We start from the raw sequence: 20,160 nt of genomic DNA, 5'->3' as shown, positions 1-20,160 counted from the left end.
CTTCGGCATATGTCAATATCTGTTGACATGTGCATAACATTGTTTGGCTAATGACAACAAGCTCACAAGTGTTCGAAGAAACACCTCAGTGAATAAACTGAAATTTTTTGTTTGGGAGTTTCAAACTCTATTTCTATCTAGAAAGCTTGGACCTTTAATACTTGGACCTTCACTGACTGTGTCGTGGCTTTCTTCATTATCACCGAAGACATCCTGTTAGCCCTCTCCCACTTCTCAAACTTGCTCCTTTGGTCAGCAGTGTTTGCATCAGTGAGAGCTGCACGCTGATCCTCTCTTAGTGCCAGTCTAAGTCCATAACCCCTAGTACTATCTCTACATCGTCTTTCGACTTCTTAAAATTTGAACCAATCAATTTCTCAATGTTAATGAAATTAAGTGAAGTCATGTGAGGAGGTGCAGGTATCAAAACAAGCAATTTAATCAGTATTATTCTTATTGATCTTTTAAAAAACGATGAAAATCTTTCCTTAGTGCTTTTCCCTTAACCAAAATCATATAAACACTACAACATCTTTGGATTGAAACTATTTATACTAGGGTTGCATAATCCAAACACAAAACACAAAAGTGCAATTTATATATCTCCAACACATTTGAGCAAATGAAGTACATAATCTTGACAGTTTCATGCTCCATTATACACCAACTTATTTAATTGAACTTAAAATAATTAAACACTTTTGAGCAGATTAGCTAATCATGTTTTCATATAAGTCAGGTCCAATTGCTTGGACAACAAGCAATCTCAATGTTCTAAACATTTTTTAGCAGATTAGAAACTGCCATCCTTGTATTTGATTTACACAGCACTCATCAGTTCATTATTGATGAGTTTTATGGGAAATCCTTAAATTTTTTATCCATCTCGATGTCATTCTGATAACATCCTTCCTTCAAAAATAGCTAAATTGCAGGAAATCAACAAACGAGACTGCATGCATACATGAAATCATAGATTACATGCACACATACATACATATATATCTACACAGAAATGTAATATGTAGTTTATGATTCAAATCATCAATTATAGGATCGAAAATATCAGAAGACTAGTTTGAACCCTAAACACGTAAGTGGCTCTGATACCGCAGGTAAGAAGGCCACGGAATCGATCAACATGAAACTAGGATTACAGGCCTATTATTGGAAGGGATATCAACCCAAACTCTATTAAATCAATTAGAGACCCTTCATGATTCTAAATCTTTGTGTTTACTTAATAAGGATCCTTGTTGATTGCATATGGTTAAGACTCCATGATTCTTACTCCACTAGGGCACCGAGAATCCTTGAAAGTCCAAAGACTTTGTAAGCCAAGTCATTTATCCTTCCAAATATTCTCGGTATAACTCATTGTCCTTCATATTAGGATTTACAATTTGGCATGTTTAATATATATTCACCAACTTGAAGGGGATGTTAAAATAGGTAATTATTATAATTAGGGATTCCTTTCCTTAATAGGTTACCTATATTTTATATATTCGTCGCAATTAGTGTTTGTACTATTTTATATATATATATATATATATATATATATCCCTCCTAGTTAGACGAATACAACTAACGACCTATTTCAACTAGGAGGCCAAATGTTCTTTTTTTAATTAAAATATTTGCTCATATTCTAGCAAAATTTGCTCATTTTTTTAATGTGTTGTAATATTTGGGTTGAGGAAGCTCCTCCATGTTTGAAGCATTTCCTTGTTGATCATCTTCTGTAAACTCTTAGCATTTCGATGAAAATTTCTATCAACTATGAAAAGTGTTTCTTAATTCAATAATCACTCTCTTTAGCCAATAATCCAATCCAATTACATTTTTTTATGTCCCAAATTGAAGTTGCATTTCGGATTAAATGGGAGAGCAAAAGCGGAGGGTGAGAGGTTAATCAGTGTTTACATTGTCGATTTTGGCTCCTATAAATGAAGAAAAACTAATAGGCTTTGACGGAATGACTGATAAGACCTGCTTCAACCTCAACCTATAGCTCAGTAACAATGGAGGAAGGCGTGGGGAAGAAGAAGAACAAATGCTCTCAGATGTATTTTTGTATTATAATTGTCTAATCAAAATGACTGTTGGCCAACTTTGCCAGCTGGCAATTACAACCATATTTCCTAATTATCAGCAACCAACTCATTATTAACTAAGTAAAGCTATTAAGTATGATTAAGCTGAACTTAATTCATAACATTACCCACTCCTCGAGAACAACCTTGTCCTCAAGGTTATAATTTAAAACTAAAAAGTAGGAAATTTCAACACAAAATCTTCATAATCTTCCCAAGTGACATCCTTCTCATTGCTTCCTACCCATCAAACCAACAATTGCACTCCAGCTGCATTCCCTTTCTTGTACATTCCTCTCTGCAATATTGATAGAGGTTTTGTTGGCACCATTCCAACATCAGTACTTGTGGCAGCACTGGTACCAGAGAAGCTTTAGAGCCAAGGTGCTTTTTCAAACAGCTAATATGAAACATTGGATGAATCTTGCAACCCTCTGGCAATTGGATCATGTATGCAATTGAACCAACTCTTTGTTTGACTTCAAAGGGACCATAGAACTTAGGGTATAACTTATGGTAAGAATGTGTAGCCAAAGATTGTAATTTGTATAGTACCAACTTCAAGTAAACCCAATCCCCCACCACAAACTCTCTTTCACTTCAATGCTTATCTAATTGCTCCTTCATCCTATTTTGAGCAACTACCAAATTTGTTCTGAGCATTGACACAACTTATCTCTAGCTAGCAACCCTTGTTCCAGAAGTTCCAATTTAGCAGTTCCCAACTCATAAGCTGATAAGTGTGGAGGGGGATAAACAATCTCAAAAGGGTTAAATTGTGTAGAGGTACGAAAAGAGGTATTATAGCTCCATTCAGCCCATGGAAGCCACTGTAACCATTTTCTAGGTTGATTGCTAGTGTAGACCTCAAATAGGTTTTTAGACACCTGTTGACTACCTCAGTTTGACCATCACTATGAGGATGGTGTCCAGAACTCATGCATAGCTTGGAACCATGAAGTTTGAAGAATTCCCTCTAAAAGGTACTGAGAAATACATAATCCCTATCACTAACTATGGTTTTGGGCATACCATGTAGTTTGAAAATGTTCAACACAAACTCCTGAGCAATTGATGCAGCAGTGTAGGGATGGGATAATGCAATGAAATGTGCATATTTTGATTACCTGTCTACCACCATAATTACTGATTTTCCCTTACTCAGAGGTAAACCAACCACAAAGTCCATACTAATGTCAAACCACACTTGTTGAGGAATAGGAAGAGGTTGCAGTAATCCTAGGGGTGCAACAGTTTCATATTTATTTTGTTGACAAATTATGCATTCAGCAACCTAATTCTTAACATCCTTTTTCATTCCCAACCAATAAAAACCCTTTTTAATTCTGTGGTAGGTCTTTAATACACCTCGTGTCCTCCCATTTGGGTACAGTGGTGCTTTTCAAAGATCTTAGACCTCCAAGGAGATGTAGGACTCACTACAATCCTGGAACTGTATTTGAGAAACCCATTCTCAAACTGGAACTTTGGTAATTGGTTGTTCAAGCTGGTATATGTGTCTGCAGTTTGGGAAATAACCTTCTGAATTATTTGCAATATCCACTCATCTTTCTCATTGGTTCTTCTTAATTCATCCTTCCAACCACAATATGGTAAGTAATTGCCTTGCACTGTAATTCACTCCCCAGTTGATCATTAGAACCCTTAAAATTATCACCAATTCCAGATTGTCTTGATAAGGCATTTGCTTGCACATTGTCATTGCCATGCTTGTATTGTATTTCATAGTTATAACCCAGCAATTTGGTAATCCATTTTTGTTGAAAAGTGGTGTTAGCCCTCTGATTGAGAAAGAACTTAAAGGTTGTTATGGTCTGATTCAATCACAAAATGATTTCCGTACAGATAATTGTGTCATTTTCTCATTGTATGGGCCACTGCAATTAATTCTCCCTCATAGGTTGATAATGCTTGATTCTTTGGGCTTAATGGTTGACTGGTGAAGGCAATAAGCATGCCCTGCTGTTGTAGAACTGCCCCAATACCCTGACCAGATGCTTCATATTCAATCTCAAATTGCAGGTAAAAAATAGGTAATGCAAAGACTTGTGGTGACATCATAACCTTCTTGAGCTGCTAGAAAGCATCCTTAGCTGCTTGAGACCAATAGAACCCATCTTTCCTAGTTAGCTTTTACAAGGGTTTGCAAATCTTGCCACAACCTGGAATGAACTTCCTATAGTAATAGTAAACCCTAGGAATCCCCTTAACTCCTTCACATTGCTAGGTATAAGCCAGTCTACAATAGTTTTTAGTTTAGCAGGATCTGCAACAACTCCCTCACTTGATACAATGTGACCAAGGTACTCCACTTGACTTTGCCCAAAACTGCATTTCTATTTTTTAACAAAGAGTTGGTGATGTATGAGTACTTCAAAGGTAGTCTATAGATGGCTTAGGTGATCACTCTAGGACTTGCTATATACTACGGTGTTATCAAAGAACACCAAGATGATTTCCTCACGTGGGGTTTAAATATGTCATTCATTAAACTTTGAAAGGTTGCAGGAGCATTAGTTAACCCAAAGGGCATAACTAAGAACTCATAGTGGCTTTCATGGGTTCTGAAGGCTGTCTTTTCAATATCCAATGAATCCATCCTTATGTGATGATAACCAGATCTTAAATCCAACTTGGCAAGGTACTTGGCCCCAAATAACTTATCTAGCAAATCATCAATCAAGGGAATTGGATACTTGTCTTGGATGGTGATTGAATATAACTCTCTATAGTTCATAAATAGCCTTTAAGTAACTTCCTTCTTCCTTACTAAGAGCACAGGGAAAGAAAATGGGTTATGACTAGGCTTAGTAAATCCAGCCCGCAACAACTCATGAATAGCTTTTTCAATTTCAGCTTTATGCAGAGGTCCATAGTGGTAATGCCTAATTGCTAGCAGTAAAGGAATTATGTGATCATGCTCTCTTTGAGAATGAACGGCATTGGGAATCACAAATATGTCTTTGGAAGTTCCCTGGTAACTTCTGCAATTCAATGGGCTGATAACTATCCAAATCAGAAGCCTCAAATTTACCAGATTCCATAGAATACAAAAACATACCCAAATTGGAACTGTAAAATTCCTTGTCAAGTTGTTGGAATGACATCTCCTGCATTGGTGATGGTACATGATCTGTATGACTGAGCTTGTAGTGCACATTACCTTTGGTAAATTCCATAGTTAACAACTAAAGTCCTATAAGACATGACTGATGGTGGATAACCATTACACTTCCAATACCACATCACAACCACCTAATGGTAGAGAGTATAAATCAGATGAACAAATATAACACTAATTTCCAAGGATGCATTCCTGCAGCAACCCTGACTTCTTACTTTTTTCCCCATTCGCAATCATGACATCAAAAGACTTGGTGTGTTGCGGTTGCCAACCTAATTGTTTAACCAGTCTTGAATCAATGAAGTTGTGAGTACTTCCAGAATCTAGCAAATTTTTCACAGGCTGTTTGTTCACTAACCTTTCAACCTTCATGGTTTGTATCTTACTAGTTGTAGTACCATAAAAGGCTACTTCACTTAGAGACATTTGTTAGAACTCACCCTGAACTTCTTCATTGATCTCAACATCCTCATCCTCCCCTTGAACCACATCTAGCATGAGTAATTGGTTTTGGTTGCATTTGTGACCACTCACCAACTTTTCTTCACAATACCAACATTCTCCTTTTTCTTACACTAGACTTCAATGGGAGTGAGTTTCGTAAATGGGAGTACTACTTGTCTATTTTTTGGGTAGACAGCATGAGGTAAGGCCAATGGAGGAGGTTTAACACTCTGTGATGCAACATATGTAGTGGTTTTAAGCTCAGCTAATTTCTCATCTAATTGCACAGAAATGGCAATTGCCTCGTGAACATTAGCAGGCCTAAACAACTTAACATCATACTTCAATTCACATTTCAAATCCCCTGAGAAACAACTCTTAAGTGGACGTGGACCAACTTCTTTAGTATGATTAGCAAGACGTCTAAATTCAAGTATGTAGTCCTTTAGAGTACCTAATTGACGGAGTTTGAACAAAGCTTCAGAATTATCCTCAAATTCAAATGGACCAAATTCTCTACAAAAGGCTTTGGTGAACTCTTCCCAACGTGGGGTGGTTTGAAGGCAATTCATCTAGCGGAACCACTGAAGTGCCTCTCCTTCCAAGTGAAAGGAAACTGTCACTACTTTCTGGTGCTCAGATGTGTAGTAGTAGGCAAAAAATTGTTCTGCCTTGTAGATCCAGGCGAGAAGGTCTTCTCTTTCAATGAAACAGGAAAATCAATGCATTGTTGCCACTATGGTTGCAGTGATTGACCTTCACTGTCATAGATCTCGCGATGAAAGCCCAATTCTTGTGGTTCAACTTCATCAGATGCACCAGTTGGATTAGCATGAACGGTCTCCGAAGAAGAAGCTCTACCTTTCCCATAAGGGAGCTCGCGACGAAATTGATTAAGCAACCATTTTAGCATCAAGAGCGTTAGGAAGGGTAGATATGACCTCAGGAATCACAGCAACAGAAGATTCAATCGCAACAACATGAACGTCCATGGTGGAAAAATGTGAAGTGTTTGTGTGACGGGGCATACAAATCAAGGGAAATCCAAGATCGATTGGGTGATCCCAATGATAACACTTGCTTCAACATCAACCTATAGCTCAATAAGAATGGAGGAAGGCATGATGAAGAAGAAGAAGAGCAAATGCTCTCGTTTTATTTTTGTATTATAGTTGTTTAATCAAAATGACTGTTGGCCAACTACACACACTAGTGGCTGTATATAACAACCCAAGCAACTATTGCTAGCTGGCAATTGCAACCATATTTCCTAATTATTAGCAACCAACTCATTATTTAACTAAGTAAAGCTATTAAGTATGATTAAGCTAAACTTAATTCATAACAAGGGCGGAGGTGACGCGCCATTAAATTTGGAAAAAAAAGTCAAAATTTAGACCATAAATAGAATTTTAGTCAACCGTTGTAACATTTAATAATTCTAACCAAAACATGGCGTGAAAATACTACAGTACCCTTTCTTAACTAAAATAATTATAAAATTATATCTTCTTCATTCATTGTGCAGTATTTCCAGCTTTCTTTCTCGTAACATAGTTTTGCTTCTGTATCAATTACAGGGTTCAATTCACCGTAACTCGTTTTCGCCCCCGAGAAATCAAATTTGAATTCTTTTATCCTCATGATGACGTAGTCATGTATTACGATTTTCAATTCTCCGTTTTGAGGAATGATATTAAGTAGCTCCAATTTGAGGTGCTACAAGGAGAGCGTGAGATGGCTTCTACCAACAAGATGTTGGGAGAGTTTGAACTCGTAGGCATTCCTCCAGCACCAAGGGGCCTGCCTCGATCGAAGTCACGTTTGATATTGAGGCCAATGGTATTGTCACTAATTCAGCCAAGGACAAGGTCACCAACAAAGAGAAGAAGATTACTCTCCGCTCATCTGGAGGTCTTACCGACAGGGAGATTGAAAAGATGGTCAGGGAAGCAGAGCTGCATGCTCAGAGGGACAAGAGAGGAAAGCATAGATTGACTCAGAAATAGTGCAGAACAACCTTCTACAGTATTGGGAAGAGTTTGAACGAGTATTCTGACAAAGGTTCCGAGTGAACAAGATTTAAGTATTTTTACATCAAGTTTTGGTCAAAATTATAATGATTGGTTACATTTTGACCATTTTTTTTTCTTTCCAAATTCTGTAAAATCCAAAAATCAGAACCAAAAACAAGCTAAGCAGTGATGAGAAGCTCAAGAACTCCACAATCATTCTTTTTATCTTTTTGGTTGAAGACCTATCGATGCTATTACCATGTTTTCTGCAATCAGGTACCATACAAACCGACGCTATTCTAAAAATCCCCACCTAGCACAGCCTAAGAGCTAGGCTGCTAATCACCACTCCGATTAACTCTTAGGCATTTGAAAATTAAGAAAATGCGCCTAGACCCGCCCAGGCTCCTGCCTAGCTTGCCCAAACTCCCACTTAGTCAGCTTAGGCATCCGCCTAGATCATGACTCACTTAGACAGAAAATAAATAACGTTCATTTTGCATTTTACTTTTTTCAATAAATTGTAGGCTTGTTCAATACTTGGACGAACGCACATTAAATGCTCATTCTCCATGTTTTCATTATGTTCTAATATTTTATAATTATATATCATTCTATGTTGGAATTTATGTATCTCAATGCAATTATGTAATTTTTAAGTATAAACAAACACTTATTTATACGATATATATAATAAAATTACTCAAATCCACGTAGTCCTATTAGGCCCCCGTCTAGCCGCCTAGGCACTAAGCCCTATCCTGCCGCCCGACAAGCGCCTAGTGTCTTTTAGAACCTTGCAAACCGATTAGATAATAAAATTGTCTGCGTCACCTTAGGACAATTATAAATAATTGTCGAGAGAAAGAAATCGAAAAACAATTCCAATATAATGTTGAAGGCAGAAACATCAGAATTAAAAAGGTACTCTGATCAAACAACTGGTCGCCATGACACACCTGCGTAACATCTAACTTCGTGTCCAAAAGCAGAACATTGTAAACAGAACAAAATTAGTTCATCTACGACTGGAAAGAGCTCAATATGACTTCCCACAATGTATCAAGCTTCCAGCACCTAAGAAAAGACCGAACAGAGCCGCACTCGACACTGTTCTTTGTCCAATGTGCCTGATCTTCAGAAATCCTGGCACCTGCAACACGCAGTACATGTGTGTTCAATTTTTCATTTGGACAAGCATAATTACAACAATAAAATTAAATGCATGGCAGACTATTAACAACAATGTTTGATACTTTTAACATGTGAAATACAATTGCAATGATATTTGGTCTTATTGCATCCTAATCACAAATGATAGGATCGTTAACAATTTGTGTTCTGAACATGGATACCACTAATGTTAATTGAATCATCATAAATGTACCATTCGAAGTTTTCATTGATCTCATGCCACTAGCATAACCATCACATAGATTACGGCCAATACTTTTGTTGGATGAACCTTGCATTACCTAAAGGAGTAGTGGGTATAAAACGTTTTCTTTATTTGAGGTCGTTGGTTGATGCCAGATCCAGTGGGATTGTTACTGGCTGGGTGACATGGGTTATTTCTGAGCAAAAATTGAAGGTATTTCTGGAAGGTCACTCCATTGTCTCTTTTGGCGTTTGTGGCTTCAGAAAGTCCGCAAACTTGAGAATGGTTGTTTTTCAACTGGTTATTTCACTGACTTCGGACTCCAATCACATATTTTCTCTCTTTGATTTCAAAGTTAACCCGCACCCCAAACAATACCTGACTTTTGTCTCTCACCATCTTAGATATATATATTGATCTCAAGCACATAGTTTTTAGATAGACATTCCCATATGCTCAGTTTTTATACATTAGTCGTGGCAGCTTAAAAAAGTATTAATGAAAAACCATGAGACAAAAGATGAAAATAAGTAGAGACAAGATCTGAGGATGTACCTTAAACCTTAAAGCTTCGTACGTCCCATACACTGAACCTGAACATATTCAATACATTATGATTAGGCAAGGCAAAACAAACATCCATTTCTTCTCAAACTAGCTGACTAATTTATCGCAAGTGATTCTGGATCTATCATGTTCCAGATTAATATAATCAACAACTCTTATGCTATTATGGTCCCGCGAGAAATCTGTGGACTAAAGTCATAATGACTCATCAGATTTAACAAGAAATTGTTTTCAGATGAAGCAAAATGTTATTTGTCAACATAATATTACATAACATGCCAATATCACACATTACTTGTACCGTCTAGAAGTGCATGTTATACAACAAACTCGTTACCAAGGTAGTATTGAAAACTGATGACTGACTACGTGATAAGGCTGTCTTTTCACACAATTTCAGGGTTAGCTGTATAAATACTGTCTGGAAAAGAGTTGGTCAAGATGTCTCTCAACTCAACTTGACGATAAGAAAGGCGAATACTATTAGCAATAGATAACAAAACAGGCTTGGAGAATAACATGAGACAACGAGAAAGACATATTCTATCGGTACCAAGTGAAGGATTCATGAGAGATTTGTTAAAAATCAAAAAGGGAAATAGGTGATCAGCTTTTGACAATTTCAGGCCAGCTAAAGTTTGCTAATAATAACATGTTGGCGTTTCCCATTCCCTTTTTTTTTCTCTCTATGCATATCTATGCATATTTTGTCACTTAGCAAAGGATAATGAGGTATAAAGAATCTTGAGCCTAAAATTCTTTCTGATCCCCGTTGAGGGACAATAACTTGTGCCGAAAATTATCTTCTAATTCAAAGCACAAGCTCAGCATAAAACAAAAAAGCTTAGTCCTTCAACTTCTACATATGCACCAGGACGACTTGGAAACTTGGCAACATAAATTGAGCTATAGTTTCTTTCTACACGAAGAATGTGCACATAATTCAAGTCAACCTATTTACTGAAAACCCCAAAAAAGTGATAGAAAGAAACCCCAATTAACCGCTGTTCTAAAAATCCCCACCTAGCACCACTTAGGCCCAATCTAAGTGCTAGGCAGCTGACCAGCGCTTCGATTGATTCTTAGGCGTTTAAAAATTAAGAAAGGGCGCCTAGACTTGCGTAAATGCCCGCTTAGACCGCCTAGGTGCCTGCCTAAGTCAAGACTCTCACTTAGGCAAAAAATGGATAACTTTATTTTTCATTTTATCGTATTCAATAAATTATAAGAGAATTGTTGATTACTTAGATGAACACACATTATATATTTGTTCCCCATATTATCATTCAGTTCTAATACTTTATAATTTATATGTCATTCTATTTTACAATTTATATATCTCAATACAATTATATATTTTTTAAGTTTAAATGAACACTTATTTACACGGATATATAATAAATTAACTTAATCCGTCTAGCCCACTTAGCTGCTAAGCTCTAACCCACCGACTAACTAGCACCTAGCGTCTTTAACAACCTCACAATTTACAAGCTGCATCAAAAATTAGAAAACCCAAAACAAAATTCCTTTTAGTTCCACATATGCTCGTCAAAACAAACCGAACAAGAAGCATTTAAAAGATGGAAGAGTAATCGAAGAGATGAAATAAGAACATCAAAGGATTATTCCACAACAAAGCCAAGATACGGTAGGGAAGAAAGCGAAAAGTAGAACAAAAACAAGGGTCTTGAAGCAAATATGAAAAGTGGGTTTTGGAGAAATACCGACGGCACCGCCGATAGCTCCGCCAATTACAGCGCCGGTGGCAACGCGAGTCAAGCAGCTGTTTTCCTTAGCCATCTGTGAATCCCTGTGTCAATCGTTGTGCGGATTCTGCGCGATGATGGATGAATGAAAATTGATATGCAGAGAAGGAAGTGGGTAGGGTAATGATTTGGTGAGGAAATAATTAGGGGAACAGAAGTGGGGGCACACGTTGCTTGAGGCAGACTCAGAAGCAGAGAGCAGGGTTTTGGGCTTTTGGCGTCCGGCCGTCCGTCATTATGTATAGTGTCGTAAACTTTGCTTTTATATTAGAATAAAATCTTAACTTTCATAGACGAGAAAAGGATTAGATGGGCCTTGTGCCTCTACCAACTAAACATGATGACACTATTACAAAAGCACATCTTCCCATGTATAAAACAGGAACCCACCAACGCTTAGCATTACGATTTAGTGGATTCTTATATATATATATAATGTTTGTTTACCTTAGCTTAAATCTCCCACTCTATAATGTAAATATATACTTGCATACTTTCATTCATAGTAAGTAAACATGTCATTAATATTAGTATCTTTAATTCTTGTCAACGTCTTTTATGTACAGTTATAGTTTATAGAAATTCAATAAAATAAAATGAATTTTCTTTAATAAATTATTTTTAAAATTAAACCCTATTTTTGAACTAATTAACATGGAACTTGCCCGTTAAACTCCCTTCTTCCTATTCAACACCACAAGAAAGCTTCCCCTTCCCCAAACAAGTACAAAAGGTCATATAATTCCTATTGCCATTGAACCAAAAAATAAAAATCATTGCCCTCGTAACCACGTAACACTTTATTTCTATAAAGGTTCTAAAAGACGTTAGAAGCTAGTTGTGCGGTGGTTGGGGTCTAGCGCCCAAGGCGGCTAGCTGGATTTGTAAAGTCTATACTTTAGGTTTGGCTTTCCTTATCAATATTGTAAATGGGTTGTGTTTGCTATGAAGAAATGTACAAGGATGGGACGCACCTCACTTCAAAAGTTTTGTCCATGCATGTGCATTTCACGTCTACATTCCTACTTCATTTTCACTAGCTTAGTTTTTGAGTCAGGCTTGAGTGCTAATTTCTAGCAAGTTGGGCAAACAAATTAAGACCTACCCACATGGGCTTCCTGATAGCTTCTGCTGATAGTCAGATCTCAACCCGTAATCTTTTCTGATCAGTTTGTAAGACAACATGTGTCCTTTGTAGGTGAAAAACAAGCCAAAGCTTTTTGGGTTAAGATCCCCAGCCAAGGTTCTTTGTTTTTGGGGGTTTTCAAATTATATTTCTAGCGAGAAGTTAAAGTGAGAAAGGCCTTAAGACCTTACTTTCCTCTTTGTTCTTCATTTATGAAACCTTAGTTGCAAAACCTTCTTTCGTGCATTAAACACCCAATCATTGAAGAATGGGGTTGCATTGTCTTTGGTTTTGCATTAAATTAGTGGTTAAGTGTTTCTAGTTTCAAATCTTTAAAACCGACCCACTGTAGGAATCTCGTTAGTTTCTTCCTTCAACTATTTGATTGGAGAAACTAACTAGACATCTAAATCCAGATCTGCATATCATTGTCATATCATCATGTGCATAGTTTGTGAGCTGGTCTCGGTGCCACAAGGTCAAGAGCTCAGGATGAGCTGCCACTTCATGAAGACCGAAGGAATCTATCTTGTGTGAGGTAAGGTTGCACAAAGGTAAAGCTGCTCCATAGATAAGGTTCTAGGAATTGAGCTTTACGTGGTACTTTGTAAGAACCTTGATTATACTAGTGGATTGGACTCAGTGGTAAGTCTGCGGCTTTTTAACCTAGAGGTGGGTTTTTCCCGCCAAAAACATCTTGTGTTCATAGTTACTTATATTGTGTCACATACCTCACATATACATGCTACATGTATCACTTGAATATTTAGTAAGTATGTGCTCACAATCATGCTCACTTGACATGCTAATAACTTAGAACAAACTGAGAGCTTACTGACTAAGATAACTATTGATAATTGAGATTGGTAATTTAATCTTTGGTTTATTAACTAACATATCTATCTTAGTCGACTAGCTGGCTTAACTAGTTAGTCCAACAGATTATTATTTTTATATACCGGATGTTCTGCCTAATACCAATTTTAGGATTTAAGTAAATTTATTATATATTGTGTAAATAAGTGTTTATATATAGTAAAAAAGACACATAACTGTATCGCAATATATCTATTGCAAAATCAAATGACATATAAATTATAAAGTATTAGAACATATTGAAAACATGAGGAAGAAACATATAATAAGTGTTCATCCAAGTATTTAACAAGTCTCTTACATTTTATTGACAAAATAAAATACAAAATGAAAGTTATCGATTTTTTATTTAAGTAAGAGTCGTGACCTAGGTAGGTTTAGGCAGGCAAAGTGGGTGCCTAAGCGAGCAAGGCAGCCGCCTGAGCGGGCTAGGCAGACGTTTAAGCAGGTAGGCAGACGTTTAAGTAGGTCTATGTACACTTTCTTAATTTTCAAACCCCTAGGGACTAATCCGGGCGGTGACCTGCTGCCTAGCACCTAGGCCAAGAGGGGATTTTTAAAACAGTAATTTTTATCAATAAGGTAATATACAAGGCACCACCAGTGTAGGTGATGGGAGGTGACTTTCGGCCAAGCTGAAATGTGACGGTCAAGTGAATTTCGTCGACAATGGTTGACAGGCAAAGTTTGGTGACTGGTAACCCATGTCCACGACATGGGCATAAAGGAAAACTTGAAACAAACTATCATGTCCACAAATGTCATTGCCCACATGAAGTCTTCAATTGTGTCTTAACTGATGCGAGAATTATACACACACAAATTAAACCCTATTTGTGACAATTGTAGTAATGATGTAAGTAGGGATCGTCTAACCGGGGATTAACTAGGGGTGCTAATCTAATATAAATTTACTTAAAAACACAAAAACTAAACTTAAAGGGCGTGTTTGTTTGGCCGGATTAAGTTTCACTGGATTGGACTACTTAGCTAGGATTTGTAGTCTAGTGTTTGGTGTAAATTAGGATTGTGTTTAATGGGATTAAGCCGGACTCGTGCCGACTAAATCCTGCCGTAGGTGGGCTTAGCGAGAGCCACCAAAAACGAGGGGATTCGTAGTCCCGTTTTTGTTCTTCGCTTCACCTCGTGTTTCTGTTCTTCGATTCACCGCTTCACCTCCTTTTCTGTTCTTCACCTCAGGCTTCACCTCGTGTTGCTTGCTTTGCTTCTCTCCTCCTTCCTCTTCTCCATCTCAGAGGATCTCCAAGTCTGCAATATTGGGTTTGACAGAAACGGATCCAAGAAATCCAAGCCATCACCATCTCTCACTTCCCTAACTCCACAAATCCCGACTCGTCGCCGGTCAGCTCGCCAGGCATCGCTGCAGGCCGGTTTCGCCGCTCCACAGACTTGCGGCTCCAATTGAATCCACAGACTTGGGAAGCTCTCTCCAGTTCGAATCTTACACCGAATAAAAACCTTCAAATCTTGCACCGAATAAAAACCTGAAAAATAAGGGAGGGAAGGAGAGCGTGGGACGGAGAGAAAACCTTGGAAAATGCTCTCCACCACTTCCCTGTGTTTCCCCTTTCCCCAATCTCTCAAACCTCAATCCGAGGGGAGGGTTTAGGCTCTTCTTGGTCTTGTTCAATGCTCACGCTGATGTGTTAAGTGCTAGCTTTCTTCACTTTGCTTGAAATCTTCACGGGTGCATTTGGTGTGAAGCCAAGTCCAGCCTTGTTGTTGTCAACTCCATAATCATGCTCCTTCAACTTCTTTTGAGTCTCGGTGAGGTCGCGATCTTTGTCGTTGACGGTGTTTGAAACCTTCTTTCCAAGATTTGAAGAGGAAGCAAAGTCATGCCTAGCCTTTGACATGAGTTCGTAGGCATTTGGGTTGAAGCCTTCTTCGGTCCTCTTAGTTGGAAGAGAGCTTGGTTTCACTTTAACGCCATGCTGTGCCTCCAGACGGTTGATGAGTCCGGCGGTTTGCAAGTTTTTCTCCTCTGCAGTCTTTATCAGCCTTGCAATTGTTTCCTTCATCTGAACCAGCTGTCTTTCAATGGAGGTAGTGCCGATAGTCATGACTTGTTCTTTGTTTGAAGCCATGAACTGTGCTTGAATATCTTGAACGGAGACAGAAATGAGAGGTAGAGATAGTCCCACTGGGCGTGCCAAATTTGTAAACACGGAAAAGTTCCTGAAACACAAGAAACAAGAATACGTGTACAAAATATATTTTTTGTGTTTAATGATTTTGGTGTTACAATCTCTTTGTAATTTGATCCTCTGATTCTATCTTCGTAGGGTGTAGGTTTGTGGATGAGCTGTTGATCCAAAGGGTCGTCGGGGCTTGATCTAAGGATGAACAGTTGATGAATGGATCTTCAAGGGGCGTTGGGCTTGATCTTGAAGAATGGGTGTATGAGTTTGTTGAGGTTGTTGATCCAAAGGGCCGTTGGGGCTTGATCTTAGGATGAACGGATGATGAACACTTTCTTCAAGGGGCCGTCGGGGCTTGATCTTGAGTTGGTTGTGTGGATTTCTTCAAGGGCTTTTGGGCTTGATCTTGAAGGTTGATGGATGAGCGGATGGGCTTTTGGGCTTAATCTTGAAGAACGATTGGATGTGTGGATTTGTTGAGGTTGTTGATCCAAAGGGCCGTTGGGGCTTGATCTTAGGATGAACGGATGATGAATGATCAACACTTCTCTTCAAGGGCCGTCGGGGCTTGATCTTGCAGAATGAACAGATGATGAACGATGAGCACTTCTCTTCAAGGGCCGTCGGGGCTTGATTTTGAAGGAAGATTTGACGAAGAACGAAGATAGCTTTCTTGGTCCTTCGAGATTTGCTTGAGAGCTTTAGAGTTTCAAGGCTTCAAGGTTTTGGTGTGATGTGAATTCCCTTTTTTCTTTCTCTTTTTCCTTTCCCCCCTCCAAAATGAATGCCTTGGCTTCCTATTTATAGAATTCCAAAACTTGATTTTTTTGGATTTAAATAATCAGATGAAATAAATCATTTCTGCCAGGTATTGACACGTGTCCTATTTGATGACTTTTCCAATTTATTTCGATTTTTCGTTGAGTCACACGCTACATGTAAAATTTATGTAACACGTGAGCGTTGAAATTTTAATTATTGGTCAACATTCATTTCACCGAAATTTCGATGTCCACAAATGCCCCCACTTCAAGGCGCGTCGTAGACATGTGCTTGTCACGTGTAGAAGATGCGTTTTGAAGTCCCTTAATGTAGATGTCAACCCAAGGGCCGTCGAGGCTTGATCTTGAATTGAGCTGGAAATTTCTTCAAGGGCCATCGAGGCTTGATCTTGAGTTCGACTGGAAGATTTTCTGGTTTCCTCCAATCGTTGATTTTCCTTTGTGCTACTCTTGAACTGGGTTGGAGATTTCTTCAAGGGCCATCAAGGCTTGATCTTGAGTTCGACTGGAAGATTTTCTGGTTTCCTCTAATCGTTGATTTTCCTTTGTGCTACTCTTGAACTGGGCAGCAGGATTCTTTTGGTCTCCCCCGAAGGTCTGAGCTTACTCCTTTTATCTGTTTCTTTGTTCAATCTCTCCAATTCGTATTGAAGAGGGTGAGAGGATAGCTCAGCATATGCAGTTGTTGCTTGTCTCTACATGCTTCAATGTATCATTTTCACTTGCCTTACTTGCTCCCCTTTGCAGAAGTGGTCCCTTCTCTGGAAGTGTATCAACTGTTGAAGATGACTACTCGAGAGCAACGCTAGGTAAGCAACCAGGGAATAGCTTCCAGGCAGTCGGCTCCAGATCGGAAGACTGACTCCAAGTGCCGGCTGATTGCTTCTTTCACTTTGCCATGCGAGTAAGAACAAGGACAAAGGAAAAGACAGGGAAAAAGCATGATATGAGATACCTTTGCTTTCAAAGAAGCAGCGAATGAATCAGCACATATATTTGTTGTGCTTGTCTCCACATGCTTCAATGTATCATTTTCACTTGCCTTACTTGCTCCCTTTGCAGAAGTGGTATTTCCTTATGCAGGTTTGGCATCTTCTCTTGTAGTATTTGTCCTCTAATGCAGGAGTTGAATGCAAACCTTGCATTTGAATGGACCATCACTTCTTGGTGGCAGCGCAAGTTTGAGTGGAGGTTCCGCCATATTGCTTTCTCTGTCCTTATCCTGGCAGGTGAGAACAAAGGCAAAGGAAAAGACAGGGAAAAAGCATGATATGAGATACCTTTGCTTTCGCCCTTGATGATATGAGATACCTTTGCTTTGGAAGAAGCGGCGAATGAATCAGCACATGTATTTGTTGTGCTTGTCTCCACATGCTTCGATCTACCGTTTCCTCCTGGCTCATCTGTACTCCAGGCATCTGGTATCTTCTTTGGGGAAGAAGAAAAAATTGAGTATTTCGAGAGGCTTTGCTGGGAGTGCGCCCTCAGAGGTGAGGAAGAATTGGGCATTTTTTTGCAGGTCTGCCTTGCCATAAAAGATGAAGGTCGACATATATAGGGATTTCTCAATAGCAAGTGGTGGTACTGTTCTTTTACCCTTGTCGACAAACGTCTTTTCGATATCTGAACGACGCCTCTTTGATTTCTGAACGACGCCTCTTCGATTTCTGAACGACGCCTCTTCGATTTCTGAGCGAGCGCCTCTTCGAAAAAGTAGTCACAGGTGCGGCTCTGTCACCACGCTTGTTGGCCAAGGCGCGTAGTTGGGATGATAACCTTCACGTGTTTTCAACTTTGTCAGAGATCTTTTGACAAAGTTGAACGCGTTATCTAAAAAGCCGTGAAAGCGTCGCCGAACTTCACGCAGGAAAATCCGGTTTTTTGAATCGGTGGTCGTGTCGCCTTGGCTTTTTATAGAGGTATCGATCACCTCCAACATGCACACTTTGAAGATCGCCCGTTTGTGAAAATCGTCTTCGGCCCTTTCTGATTTTACTCCATCCACCTTTCTCTTTTAACCCTTTGACAATGGCTAACCCGTCTAACATTTGCTTAGATTTGAGTCTCAGCACTGATCCGAGTGCGCCGCGTCAGGTAAATGTATGGTGCCCTTCTTTCTTATCTTCTAATGGCCCTTTGACATGTGAAAATTCTGTGATGAAGGACGCAACAACAGCTACGATAGTAGCTAGGAACCTCCTCACTCCGAAGGATAGTAGGCTGCTTTCAGGACGGTCCGATGAGTTGGCCGTTCAAGAGTCCCTCGCTCTCAGTGTTCAGTGTGCAGGCTCTGTGTCCAACATGGGCCAACGCCTACTTGCTCGATCCCGTCAAGTGGAATCATTGATGGCGGAGGTGGAAAGTCTTAAGCAAGAGATCAAGCAGCTTAAGTACGAGAATAGAAGTTTGCACGTGCTTGCAAATAACTATTCGACGGGCATGAAGAGGAAGCTTGATGAGCTGCAAGAATCTGAAGGTCGGATGCAAAGTGACCGTCAAAGGCTTGCGGCTTATCTCCAGAGGCACCTTTTTCCTGGGTCATCCAGCATTCCACCAAGTATTGTGGCCTCGAATGATCTATCTTCGATGCCTCCCGCTCTGATGCCTCCCGCTCCTAGAGTTTTGCCAAGTAATGGGGCTTCACGTGAACATCCTTTGTGAAAGCTCCATTTTTTTTTTTTTTTTGTACGCACATATCTGTAATTTATCCGAGATATCAATAAATAAACTTTATTTTATTTAGCGTAATGTGAATTACCCGAGATATCAATAAATAAACTTTATTTTATTTAGCGTAATGTGCTAAATAGAGCGCGTATATATATATATATATATATATATATATATATTTTTTTTTCCACATGGTGCCGGTGCACCAAGATCCCTTTTTTTTTATTATTATTATTTTTTTCTTTTCTTTGCTTTTGGTGGTGCTGATCCACCAAGATAGACCCTTTTTTTTATTATATTTTTTTTTTCTTTGCTTTCGGTGGTGCTGATCCACCAAGATAGATCCTTTTTTTTTTTTAATAATATTTTTTTATATATATATTCCCCACATGGTGCAGGGAGGAAATGCAAAGGAGCTTGGAGTAGTAGGAGGTAAGAGACGGAGAAAGTCTTTGGATGTGAGTTGACAAACTTTGATTTTGTTAATCACATTCAAAGGCAGCAGCAGAGGCAAGAAGATGGATGAGGTCTTTGGGTGTGAGTTGACAAACTTTGATTTTGTTGATCACATTCAAAGGCAGCAGCCATGGCAGAGGTCGATGATCGAAGGGAGGCTAAAGAGCTGAGAACGCCATCCGTGAGTCCAATGACTGCAGCCTACTCCCTCTTCTCAGCCAACAACAGCAGAAGGGAGTCCCCAGGGATCTAAGACGTGGCGAACCGACACCAACCCAAGTCACAACCTTCAAGTCAAGTAACCGAGCTTGAAGATGGAAAGGATGAATCCTCATGTGCAACATCAACAACCTCTACAAGGTCCTCGACCTTCGAAGCACATAAACTGCGCAAGCCTTGCACAGCCACTACACACCCGTTGTACTGCCTATCGTCGATGTTGAGCTTGAAGTGGAGGAGGTGCAGCAAATGGTGGCGATCCTCGTCGGTCTCGCGGCGCCGGTGGTGATCATGAGCTGTTGTTGGCGAGATGAGAAGGTGACTTGAGAAGCGAAAGGTGACGGGATCCATGCTGTGGACAATGAAGGACTTGAAGTAGATGTCGAAGATGCTGAGCATGTAAACGGCATAGAGAACTACGTCAAGCACTACCAGCCATTTCTCTTTCCTCTTTA

The 20,160-nt window shown here is 39.2% G+C and overlaps 1 protein-coding gene across 1 annotated transcript; it reads right to left on the bottom strand.

The window, feature by feature from the left end:
- Nucleotides 1-8,571: 8,571 nt before the first annotated feature.
- Nucleotides 8,572-11,582, bottom strand: LOC137715441 (uncharacterized). The gene is made up of 3 exons (XM_068454776.1): nt 11,373-11,582; nt 9,634-9,671; nt 8,572-8,853 (listed from the first exon to the last, which is right to left on the bottom strand). Exons 1-3 carry the CDS (start codon nt 11,446-11,448, stop codon nt 8,740-8,742), a joined length of 228 nt encoding a protein of 75 aa, XP_068310877.1. The 5' UTR covers nt 11,449-11,582; the 3' UTR covers nt 8,572-8,739.
- Nucleotides 11,583-20,160: the final 8,578 nt, after the last annotated feature.

The sequence above is a fragment of the Pyrus communis genome, chromosome 14 (genome assembly GCF_963583255.1).
Source record: "Pyrus communis chromosome 14, drPyrComm1.1, whole genome shotgun sequence".
NCBI classification, from domain to species: domain Eukaryota; kingdom Viridiplantae; phylum Streptophyta; class Magnoliopsida; order Rosales; family Rosaceae; genus Pyrus; species Pyrus communis.
The sequence above is the reverse complement of the archived record's forward strand: the minus strand, read 5'-3'. Positions and strand labels throughout refer to the sequence as shown.

Excerpts from the sequence above, each read along its gene's own strand:
- LOC137715441 (XM_068454776.1), bottom strand. The coding sequence starts at position 11,448 with ATGGCTAAGGAAAACAGCTGCTTGACTCGCGTTGCCACCGGCGCTGTA. Across the intron at positions 9,672-11,372 it reads AGCTATCGGCGGTGCCGTCG|GTTCAGTGTATGGGACGTAC; the intron begins GTATTTCTCCAA and ends GAATATGTTCAG. Across the intron at positions 8,854-9,633 it reads ACGAAGCTTTAAGGTTTAAG|GTGCCAGGATTTCTGAAGAT; the intron begins GTACATCCTCAG and ends TGCGTGTTGCAG.